Below are 13,340 nucleotides of genomic sequence, written 5' to 3'. Positions count from 1 at the left end.
TTTGAAAATTAAAATTCGAAAATTTTTTCTAAAGCCTCCAGGGGACTTCGTTTTCGCACGAAAAAATTTTATGTGTCCTTATTGCATCCGGACCCACAATTGCGTTCTAAATGTCATTTTGAACCTCGTCTTCCGATTTCACCCCACTGTGTGGCGGTGCTTTCATAGAAACTTTAACTTAGGATGGAAACTTAGAGAATAGCCGAGAGACGTGGTTCTTAACTTAGGAAATTAAAATTTTAAAAAGTACCTTAAACCTGCCCAAAATATCTTTAAATTTACGGAAAAATTCTAGATGTTTACCAGGAAACTTACGAAAGTTATTGCAAACTTAAAAAAAAAACGAAGTGTCTCGTCGTCCCGAAATTCGGAATGACTAGTCTATTCTCACTATTTGGCTAGTCGTTCCGAAAATTATGTATTTTTAAAATTTTACTCCTTTTGAGTTAGGCAAAGATTATCAAAACTGCTTGTTGTCCCTAGAAAAAATTCAGAAACGAATAAAACTAAAAGTTAGGTTATGTTTCAGAAAATGTAGTCCTTTAAGCTTTAACTCATCCAAATCAATTTATATATTTGTTCTGTGTCACCACAGTCTCAAGTTCGTCCGAATCCTCCCTATGATTTTCGAACGCTTGGATTCGATTTTACTTTTATAATTTGAAGCTTGATAAAACTAACTATACTATACTACTAAATAGGACTTGCTACTATAAATAATTTAAGTCACACCCATAAACCTTTCCAATATCTCATAATGGGAAAGGCGGCCTTCTGTCTGATCACAGAAATAATTTAACGTCACATTTCTTACCCCCTTTCAAACGTCCCATGAGGGGCGGCAAGGCACTCCTGTGACTGGTGACAGGTGCAGATTCAATTTGAAAAAAAACGCACTAGAAAAAAACGATGGAATTTTGAATATATTAACATTGAATATTTTCAGAAAAACCACCGCTATTTTGTCTCTTTTAAACTTGTTAAAATTTACCAATAAACTTCGAAGTTGGACAAGAAATTATATCAGAATCAGAGAGAAAAGTATAAATACCTATACTACATTAAAAAATAGCGCACCAATAACAAAAATTGAAATTATTCTTGGATAATCTGCGTTTTTAAAGTTTATAATTTAGAAGATTTCTAATTAACAAATATTTACCTTCAAACATTCATATTTTTGGTTCAGAATTTTTAATGGTCACAAAATTTACGGAATTCACGAAATTCTAAGACTTAATGTAGTTTACGGAATTTGCGGCATTCATGGAATTAGCAGAATTTATAGAAATCATTCATTAAATCAACGAAATTCATGGAATTCGCAGAATTTACGGAATTCGTGAAATTTTCGGAAGCCATGGAATTCAAGGGATTCATGGAATTCACGGCATCCATGGAATTCACGGAAGTCATATAATTGGCGAAAGTAATAAAATTAAGGGCATTCACGAAATTTGTGTATTTCAAAAAATTAATGGAATGCATGAAATTCGAGGAACCGGTGGCATTCAATTGATTCATGGAATTCATGAAATTCACGAGTTCACGGAATTTACGAAATTCATGGAATTCGCGGAAGTCATGGAATTGGCGAAAGTCATGAAATTATCGGACTCGCGGAATTGATTTATTTCCTAAAATTGATGGAGTTCATGGAATTCCAGGAACTCGCAGAATTCACATGGAATATTTAAACTTTCACATTAAAAAAATTTAACAAAAAAAATTTTTAACCCAAAAGATGAATTTCAGATCAAGAAGACAAAATGTTCAATCAGAAAAAAATTGAATTTTGAACAAAATACTTTATAAAATATTAAATATTTTCAAAAAATATAATATCTACCAAAAATTGATTTTTGAACTCAAAAATATGATTTTTCTAGAATACAGTGCACTTTATACCATGAAAATTCATTTAAACGCAAATAGTTGAATTTTGAACTCTTAATTTAAAAATTAATTTCTTTACACAGTACTTTAATTTTGAGTCAAATAATCTGCTTTTCAACTAAAAAAGATAAATTCTAAAAAAAATATTTTATTTTAAATTTTTAACTAAAAAAGAAATTTTGTTTACTAAAAATCAAATAGTTTGACTGTCATTTAAAAAATTTTAACTATAATTTGGAATTTTTGACAAATTACTTGAATTTTTGATTACAAAATTTGATTTCTTAACAATATAGTATTATTTTGAACAAAATTATTGAATTTTTAACCAGGAAATACCATTTTTCAACGAAATGAGATGAATTTTGAACCAAGAATATAATAGTGGCCTTTTTAATAAAAGAATGAAATAAAAAATATTTGATAAATTGTCGGAAATGCTTTCAAATTCAAAAATATTTTTAGTCTATTCAATGCTTCTGAAATTCCTAAAAATATTTTTACCTGTGTCGAATTTTTCGTAAAATTTTCAAAAATAATTCAAAATATAAAGTTTTGTAGAGATTATTTAGAAAAATTGTTTATCCACTTGAAATTCCTCAAAATTCCTTCAAATGCCATGAAGTTTTATTTATTTAACGAAATTTTTTTTTTTAACTTTTCCCAAGTGCCATTTCTTTTAAGACATTCAGAGTGATGAAATAAAATCTTTAAAAAGTGTAACAACTGTATAAGAATAATTAGCAATTGGTTAGAATAATTAAAAAAAGCTTATTGTGTCATAAAAAAATTAGTAAAGAAAAGTCATTTTTTAGGTTTGACAATGTTTAGCTTATTGAAATTAATAGACTTTGTATAAAATGTGAGAGAAATAAATGTTCCATTACTATTGATTAGCAATAGATACTTTTTGTTAATTGTTTAAAATTTTTTTAGAAACATTATTTAAAAATTTTTATAACCAAATTCACATTTTGACGATTTTTCTATGAATAGGCTAAATTTTTGTTTACGGAATCAACTAGGGATATCTTTTCAATGAATTTTTACTAGGATGCTTTGCAAATTGGAAAATATTATTAATTATTTAAACATTTTTAATAAAGAAATTCACAGTTTGGCGATTTTTTAATAAATAGACTCAATTTTTGTTTACCGAATTAACTGAACATGTATTTTCGATGACTTTTCACTAGAATAATTTGCAAGTGGACAACAATGATTTATTATTTAAACAATTTTTATAAATAAATTCACATTGTGGCGATTTTTCAATGAATATGCCCAATTTTGGTTTACGAAATCAACTAGGGATGTCTTTTCGATGACTCTTTACTGTGACACTTTCCTAATTGACAACATATTTGCATTATTTAAACAATTTTTATAAAAAAATTCACATTTTGACGATTTTTCAATGAATTGGCTCAATTTTTGTTTGCAGAATTAACTACTGACATCTTGTTGAGGACTCTTTTCTATAATATTTTGCAAATTGACAACAATTATTAATTATTTACACAATCTTTGCTGTAGAACTTAGCGAATTACTAACAATTATTTATTATTTTAACAATTGTTATGAACAAATTCATGGTTTGGCGTATTCGCAATGAAATGACTCAATTTTCGTTTAGGAAGTCAACTAGGGATGTCTTTTTCATAACTCTTCAATAGGATCCTTTTAAATTGATGACAATTATTCATTATTTAAATAATTTTTATAAACATATTCACAGTTTGGCGATTTTTAATGAATAAGATCAATTTTGGTGTGCGGAATCAACTAAGGATGTTTTTTTGATGACTTTTTGCTATGGTACGTTGCAAATTGACAACATTTTTTCATTATTGAAACCATTTTTATAAACAAATTCACAGTTAAGCCATTTGTCAACCGAATAGGCTCATATTTTATTTACAAAATCAACTAGGACTGTATTTTTAATGACTCTTTGCTATGATAGTTTACAAATCAACAATAATTATACATTATTTAAACATTTTTTATAAACAAATTCACACTTTGACCATTTTTCAATGAATAGGCTTAATTTTGGTTTACGTAATCAAGTAGGGATGTTGTTCCGAGCACTCTTTGCTGTAGTAGTTTTCAAATTGATGACAATTATTTATTATATAAACAATTTTTATAAACAAAATCACAGTTTGACGATTTTTTCATAAAAAGGCTCAATTTTTTACGGAAACAAGTAGATATGTAGTTTCGATGATTCGTTGATGACAGAGTCAACAAAGAATGTTTTTTCGATGACTCTTTTCTATGATACTTTGAAAATTTACAACATTATTAATTATTTAAACAATTTTTATATACAAATGAATTATGTGTCCTTTCTTGCCAATTGACAATTTCGATTGTTTCTCAATCCAATGACCTCACTTAGTATATTCAAATGGAGTGCTTTAGCTTTTGGAAGCGGTAGTCTCTTAATTTGTGAAAAATTATATTTCAAGCTTCCCAAATAAAGATCAGCTGAAGACACAAAACACATTCGTGAATTTGGTTGTAAAAATTGTTTAAATAATGTATACTTATTGTAAATTTGTAAATTATCACAGCGAAAAGTCATTGGAAAGACATCCCTAGTTGATTCCATATACATAAAGTGAGCCTATTCATGGCAAAATCACTAAACTATGAATTTGTTAATGAAAAAATTGTTAACAAAATTACCACAAAGCATCTATTCTTTATTAACAGCAATGTAACATTCTCCTATTTCAAAAATCTATTAATTTCAAAGTCCTAAACATTGCCAATCACAGAACGTGTCTTATTTTGATTAATTTGTTTATAACACAACAACAATTTTTTTCAAATTATTTTTACAAACTGGAAATTATTACCATCTAGCTTTAACTTTTTTTTGAGATTTTCTTTGATCAATCCGAATATCTTTAAATAAATGACACTTAGGAAAAGCTAAGAAAAAAGTTAACTTTGTTGTTAAATAACAAATTTAAAAAAAATTTTAAAAAGATCTAATCACGCAAACATTTTGAAAGACCGTAGCAGGATAATTCTGTTCTTAGTGCCCCCGCTCGGATATTATCCATATTGCAGGGGTGAGTGACTACCCCTATAAGATAAATTTACCCCAAACATCAACTCAAAAGATTTTTTCATAAAAGTTATAATCAAATTTTGAAAAATCAAATCATAATCAAATGTTCACGATGGTTAAAATATATGTTATAGAGGCCATTAAGGGGGTAACGAAAAAATGTTAGGGCTACTTCTTCTCCATATCATGCTCACATTCAATACTGCCAAATCTATTTCTGCGGAAATGATCACAGTTTTCATTTTAGGAGAAAGATAATCCATAAATTTCTTTTTGTAAATCGAATATTAACACGTGTCACCGGGTACATCAAAATTTCATTTAATTTACATGGAGAAATTTACAATTTTTAAAAAATTGCATGTAAATTATTTAAACAATTATTTATTTCTCAAAAATGTAAGAAATAATCTTACGGTCTATTTGAAACGCAATATTTGGTCATTGTTTGAAGTAGTGAATTTTTGTAAACATCTTATGTAATTACACAGGACCGCGAACCGTCTAAGCCTGCAACATAAGAGGGAATATGCGTACGTTATGTTTTTGAGGTCGTTGAATCCGAATCTGTTGTCCGTTTGTCGCCATCATGTCACCATCAAGGGCAGTTCAAGCTCAAGATCGCTAGCCAACTAAATTAGGGTAACTATGGTTGTAAGTGTTCGCTGAATTCGAATCCGGTGTCGGTTTGACACCATTAGGTCACTATCAAGGTCAATACAAGGTCAAACCTACCAAATTTGTGGAAAACCAACTAAATCAGGGTACTTTTAGTTTTAAGTGGTTGTTAAATTCGAATTCCGTGTCTGTTTGACATCGAAAGGTCAGTATCAAGGTCAGTCCAAAGTCGAACATACAAAATTTTTCGCTAACCAACTAAATCAGGACACCTTTAGGCTTAAGTAATCGCTAAATTGTGATGCGGTGTCTGTTTGATGCCATCAAGTCAGTATCAAGGTCAGTTCAAGGCCAAACCCACAAAATTCATCGCTAACCAACTACATCAGGGTACTTTAAGGCTTAATTAGACATCTTGAGATGAAGGTTAAGAGATTTCAATAGTCAAATTTGGAAAAACCTGAAGAGTTTTTATGTGGCTTCTGTGCTGTTTAGAATTTGTAACTTTGCCGCCATTCAAGAATGCTATATTATCAGGTACTTTTTAAATGCATTAAATTCAAACTGGCTTAATACAGCGTGAGAAACGCTATAAATTCAGTTGATGTGGTTTCAGCTTTACCCATTCTGAACCACGCAGAGGAACCACTTCTTTCAGAACTTACCCGTTACAGAAACGGGGGTGCCAACGCCAAGTTTATGTGATGTATAAAATATGATTTTATGACCTGAATGTTCACGCCAAATCAAAGGCAGAAAGATACAAGTTTTTTTCCCCTGTTCTTAGCAGGGAAAGAGGTTCTATCATGACTTTGAAGACATGGAGCATAGATATCAAGGTGTATGGGACACTCATATGATGTCTGACTATTGCTGGTGCCTAAAAAGGGATATGAAGATCGTTCATAAACGAAAAAGTATTCAAAGATCATTAGAGCCAAAAAGACGCGTTCTTCAGACAAAAATTCGTTTTAAACAAGCATCACATTTTTACTTATATGTAGCATCATACTTTGAACATCACATAAACCTGGATTTCACGACCCTAGTGATGCCAAAACCACTTCCCTTGAATTAAAAGCGTTTCTCACGCTGTATTAGCCTAGTTAAGATGTAATTGATTCAAAAAGTACCTAATACTATAGCATTTTTGAATTGCAATAAAGTTACAATTTCTAAACAGCACAGAAACCACATAAAAACTTTTCAGGTTCTTCCAAATTTTACCATTAAAATCTCTTAACCTTCATCTCAAGATATCCACTTAAACCTAAAACTACCCTGATTTAGTTGGTTATCGATTAATTTTGCAAGTTTGACCTTGAACTGACCTTGATAACGATCTGATGGCATCAGCAGGCACCGGATTTGAATTCAGCGACTACTTAAACCTAAAGGTGTCCTGATTTAGTTGGTTAGCGATGAATTTTGTAAGTTTGACCTTGAACTGCCCTTAATACTAATCCGATGGCGTCGAACGCACACCGGATTCGGATTCAGTGTCCTCAAAAACATAAAATACACCTAGTCCCTCTTATGTTGCAGACTTAGACGGTTTGTGATCCTGTGTTATCTAAAAAATTAATTATTGCTTATTTTGAAATTTCTGAAAATTGAACCAGATGTGTCCACTTTTTTTCAAATTGGTTTTCTGTGCTAATTTTTGTTGAATAATTACATAATTTTGATAAAATTCTTCCAATGTTTGACAAATTTATATTTGTTTAAACAGTTTTTATTTGCTCGACCAGTTATTTTTTTATAACTCAAAGAATAAAATAAAATAGAAAACATAGAATTAATTACGATTTTTAAAGTATTTTTAGAAAAGTTATTATTTAAACAAACTATATTTTTTTCAAATATTAATAAACAGTAAAAGTATCGAAAAAAACTGCTCGAGCAAATACAAATTGTTCAAACAAATATATATTCATTGAACATTGAAAGAAATTGATTAAAATCATGTTATTAATATTATTATTATATATAGAATTAAAAATTTGTCATAAGGACAACCGCGGGATTTAGCCAGGAGCGGGTGCTAATCTGAAAAATTGCACCCGCTCCCAGCGAAATAGCGGTAAAATTTAGCCACAACCACGTTTCACGACCGCAAGATGGGTGGTTACAGTCTGTAAAGGAATCAACATGACGATCCGGCAAAAGTTTCATACACCCTAAGGACATGGAGCGACCCAAGCACTACCGCTTTCTGCATTTTTCCCGCAAGTGTTTTAGCATGTTGTTGACAAGCAGGGATGCTTTTCAGGCTGTTAACGAGTGAAAGATTGGCACCTTCAAGAGCGCCGATGATAAGGACGATTAGTTTAACAGAATATTCCGGGTACAATCGTTGCAACTCCCTTATAAGGTCTCTATACCTCTCTTTCCTTTCATTCTCCTTGGCTGCGATGTTTTTGTTAGCAAGTGCCGAAAATTCGATAACGAACATTGTTCGCTTCTTGAAGTCAAGAAGCACCATGTCAGGCCTCAAGTGTGCAACATAAACAATTGTCGATAATATAAAGTTCCAGTATATGCGGCACTTCCCATTCTCGACAATTGACTCGATTCCCCTAGGAGCATTTAGAGGAACGATATTAAGGTTAATGCATGAGTTGGATAACTGGACAGTATGTGAGCTAAATGCTCAGAGCATGGAACCACTTCAAATGAATAGAGTACTACCGGGATGGCAAGCATGTTCGTTGCAGATACTTTGTTCCTCGCCTACAGTTCGGAAGATCAAATCTGCCGGATAAGACATTTGTATCTGCTTCGGAGAGTATCCTTTATAGATGTCACATCCTGAATGCGGCTCTGTGGCACGTCTAGGTATGCATAAGTCTGTCCAGCGCAAAGGTGTCGTATAGAGCTTCTATCAACGAGCTCAGGATCTTCAGGGATGCCATTCAGTTTTCCTCTCTTCAAATAAACCTTGGCGCATTTGTCTCACCCAAATTCCATTACAATGTCCTTAGTATATCGTTCGACAATCCCTAGAGATAGATGTAGTTGCTCTTTGTTTTTAGCATAGATCTTAAGATCGTTCATGTAAAATACATGATTGACCTTGTAATTTCGATCTGCAGGTTTGCCGCAAAAGGACCAGTCGGAATGGCGAAGTGCTAGAGATAGTGGCAATAATGTAAGGCAAAAGAGGAGTGGGCTCATGGTGTCGCGCTGAAACACTCCTCTCTGAAAGGCGACCTTGTTAGTTGTCACACGATTTTTTCCTGATGAGATAGTAAATCTGGTTTTCCGAAGCGGCATCAATCTTTCTATGCAACTAATGATTTGCGGATGAACCTTTAAGCTTTCCAAAAGACAGATGATAAGTCTATGTCCACCTAAAGGTCCCGAGATTCCGTCGATCCATCGCATTGAATCCATCTTCAATGGCTCCCCTAGCTCTAGAATGGTCGGCATTGTTGGCCGACCCATTGTCGGCATTCAAGGAGAAGACTGCGTACTCTGAGAGGTCTTCCGGTATCCCAGATTCACCGTTCTAGACACCTCGCCCAGGTGCCATTCAGCTTTCGGCACGGTTTTCACATCTCCTCTTGGGGGTTAATTCCTTCGGGACACCCCCCCCCCTGGACAATTGTCCACGACTGTCTACTTATTTTTGTAATCATATTCAGCAGAAACCCTTAGTACAGGGACCCTCTATCCGCAACCCGAGGACGCGTTGCTGTGGCTCAGTTATAATTCGTTGAATTAATATTATATTAAACTATTCAGTATTGAGTATTTTTCTATCTGCACCAAACTCTCGCTTTCAGTGACCTCATTCACAGCCTTCATAGAACTGCGGCCTTCACTGTTCACGTTTCTCCCCCCCCCCCCCCCCCCCCGAAATAAGTCTGAGGTCATTTGAGAGCAACCCCCGACACTTGACTGAAAGCGAGAGTTTGGTGTAATTGTAAAAGGTTTAAAAATATTGAATGTAATAGTACTTACTCTTCACAACTTACTAAAGGAAGAAATACGCTATAAGCGCAAATTGCGAATATGATTGTCATTGATTAATGTTTTTTTATTCAATCTGTCCTTTGGAACAGCAAAAAAATATTCTCAACTGGAGTTTGTATTTGGTAATAATTGCGTAAAAATACTCACTGCATTGTCCGCTTGGACATACAATTTTTATGTTCTGTTTCTTGCTGATAATGTGAGCCGGAAATTCTAAGATTGCTGAATAATGCTGAAAATAAAAAAGTAATAACGTAGTTATGTTTTTAAGGTAGCGTTTAGTTGAATACGGCTGGATATTTATTAACGTTTGTAAAACATAAAAATTATGTTCTTGGAAGTTTTCAAGAACGTAAAACAAAGCGAAGCTATTAAAAGAACTTTTTATAAAAAGTTATTGTTTGCAATTCTTGTTTTATGGCTAAGAAGTAAAATCGAATCTTCTTTGGATAAAAATTTAACTATTCATTTAGGTTTTTTTTAGTTCATCTTTTTATGAAGGAATTTGATCTTTCTTACATAAAAATGCAACTGCTTACTTGAAAACCTATTTTTTCATGTTTGTCCTTTTTATTTTTAAATTCACCTGCTTTAGCAGAAATTACATCTTTCTTGAATATGAATAAAACTATTTGGTTAAACATTCAAAATTTTTGTTAAAAACTCATACTTTTTTGTTGCTAATTCTGCTGTTTTAATAAAAATTTAATAATTTCGTAGAAAATTTACTTTTTGTTTAAATTTAATCATTTGCTGTTGAAATCAGAACCGAAATCATTTTATGGATGCAAGTTCAATTACAAAAAACTCGTTTTTATTTATAAAAATTCTTCTGTTATAGTGCAAATTTTATCCTTCTTCGTTAACAAAAATTCATCTTTTTGGATTGAAAATTAAATTTTTTTCTTGGAAACATACTTTTTTTTTTAAATTCATATTTTACCATGAAAAGTCAATTGGAATCTTTTTTGGATAAAAAAATGACTATTAGAAATATGTTTTTAACACAAATTAATCTGTTTTAAGAGAACTTTTTTCTTTTTTTTTGCTAAAAATGCAACTATTTGGGGGAGAATTCAACAATTTTGTTAAAAAGTCATCCTTTTTGTTAAAAATTCGCCTTTTTTAGATTGAAAATTCAACTTTTTTCCTAAAAACTTATTTCTTTTTTAAAACTTAATATTTTGATCATGAGCAGTCAACTAAAATCTTGGTTTAGTATTCGACTATTTTGTTTAAAAGCTTTCGTTGAATGACTTTGTTAAGAATTTTTTTTAGATATATATTTTTAGATGAAAATTCATCTCTTTGGTAAAAAGTTCAAATGTATTGATAAGATAATCTTTTTCAAATGATAATTCAACTACTTGGGTAAAAGTTGAAGTACATTGTTTAATTTCTTTTTGAAGGCTTATGTCTAATAGAAAATTAAACTGTTTTGGCAAAAATCGTTTATTGGTTTAAAATTAATTTTTTAACTGAAAATGTAGCTTCCATTTTTTACGTTTAAACTTTTTTAGCTGAAAATTCTCATTTTTTAGAGGAAAAATAATGTTGGGGGTTTGAAATTTGATGCTTTTTGGGTAAAAATGCAAGTAATATTTTGGTTTGTGAATTCAATATCTGTAGAGAAAATTCATCTTTTGATTGAAACATTAATTAATAATATTAATTAATAATAATATTTAATATTTAACTGCAATATTTACATTTTCAGTTGAAAAAATTAATTTATGACAAAAATTTCAACAAAATAGTTTGTGTTTTAACTGGAGTAGTTAAATTTGCAGTAAATAAAGTTGATTTTCAGCCAAGCAACAACATGTTTTTAACAAATTAGCACTTTTCAACCACAGAGATAGAATTTCAATTAAAATTATTAATCGTCAATCACAAAAATTAATTTTCAATTGAAGAGTCTACCTGTTAACAAAGTAATATAATTATTATTCCAATTAAGATGAATTCTAGAAGAAAAATATATTTTTGGATATTTGATTAAAAAATTAAATTTTTTATTCAAAAACAGTATGTTGAATCATACTACGAATTTTAAGAGAAATGCTTGCATTTTGAACTTACAATAGTGAATTTTTTAAAAATACATTTTTTTAGAAAGAAGTTGGTCTGAATTTAAACCTTCTATTTGGATGAACTTTTATGTATTCCTTGAGTGAAAAATCTTTATTTGTTAAAAATGTAACTTTTTGGTCAAATATGTTTTAAAATAAATTTCATCTTTTTTGATTGAAATATAAACTATAACTATTATTTTTAAAATTTAATCACTCTGTAGAAAATTCTAGTACTTTGTTTAATAATCATACTTTATAGTAAAAGAAATATTTTTTGTTCAAAATAAGCCAATAAATTTGAAAATTTTAAATTCGTTTCTGAAATACTGTTTATTTAATTTGTAAAAGATTTAATGTTGAAAAATATTAAAGCATTGCATTTTCCTCATATCAAATTTTATCAAACTTAAGCAATAGCGTTATTAACAATAAATAATGTTCATCATAGTGGGTATTGGTTTTGCAACAGTTTGAGTGAAAATTATGACACTGATTGGCCTGGAAAATTGAAGAAAAAATTTCTTCCAGCCAAATGAATGATTCTTTACTTAAAGCAAATAATGATTCCTTCAAAATAAATTTTTATTTAAGAGTATTTTAATTTCTCTCCGTATAATCAAATGGGACACTTCATTTAACTAAAAAAGTACATAATCATGCATACACAATATTTTATTTATCCAAAGAAGTACATAGTTTAATTCTCAACCGAAAAGGTGAATCTTACAAGTAGAACTTCAACTCTTAACTTAGCAGTTGAATTTAAATCAACCAAAAAGGGGAATTTTGATCGAAAAAAAATAATATTTGATATTTCAACAAAGAATTAGTTTAACTTAAACAGAAAACAGTTAAATTCAAAAAAAATACTGATTTTGAATTTTCATCCAAGATGTTGAATTAAAAAAAACAACAAATGTTTAACAAAATACATGAATCTACAATCAAATACTTGAGTTTTCTATTATAAAAGATAAACTTTTAATTCAAATATCAATTTCCAACCAGAAATAGAATAGTTGCATTTGCAATTTGAAAAGTTTGTTCTCGAATAAACAAAAAAACTAATTATTAACGAAATATTTAAAATTCCAAACAAAGATATGAGTTTTTGATTAAAAGGTGAATCTTAAAAAAAGTTATTTTTATCGAAAGAGTTTAACTTTTTAGGAGGCAGTTGAGTTTTAAGAAGAAAAAAGATGAATTTTTTAATAAAATGATAACTCTTTAAGAAAAATCAAAAGAATTCTTGACAAAAGCATTCAACCACGTTAACAAAGAATGATTTGAAATTAAAAAGGTAAGAAATTCGTTATACAAAGTCAAATTAGATCAAAATTTAAATATATGAAATTGATATTCTGTATTTTCATTTTTCCCTTTGATAAGTTTCAATTATGCAATTAAAATTTAATCTTTTTATTTTAAAAGACATAAGTAATATTTCTAAAATTGATCATTTTTAGAAGATTGAAAAATAAATTTAAAACATAAAATGAAAAATCATAATTTCGAATCAAATAATTGATTTCCTACAAAAAAAATAGAGTTTTTATCAAAATAGTTAAATTTTCAACAAAAGCGATGAATCTTCGATTAAAAATTGATTCCTAATGAAAAAAGTAGCAGTTGATATTTCCACTAAAAATATTTAAATTTTCAATTGAAGGTAGATGAATTAAAC

General features: G+C 29.9%; 1 protein-coding gene across 1 annotated transcript in view; it reads right to left on the bottom strand.

Moving 5' to 3' along the window:
* The window catches only part of LOC117176967 (regucalcin-like), an 86,131-nt gene extending 76,376 nt beyond the window's left edge, over positions 1–9,755 (bottom strand). The window contains exon 1 of the mRNA XM_033367397.1: positions 9,570–9,755. Within this exon, the coding sequence (XP_033223288.1) occupies positions 9,570–9,631 (62 nt within the window). The 5' untranslated portion in view covers positions 9,632–9,755. The remainder of the gene's footprint in view (positions 1–9,569) is intronic.
* Positions 9,756–13,340: the final 3,585 nt, after the last annotated feature.

Source organism: Belonocnema kinseyi, chromosome 7 (genome assembly GCF_010883055.1).
Source record: "Belonocnema kinseyi isolate 2016_QV_RU_SX_M_011 chromosome 7, B_treatae_v1, whole genome shotgun sequence".
NCBI lineage: Eukaryota > Metazoa > Arthropoda > Insecta > Hymenoptera > Cynipidae > Belonocnema > Belonocnema kinseyi.
Note: the sequence above shows the minus strand (reverse complement) of the source record. Positions and strands in the feature narration are given on the sequence as shown.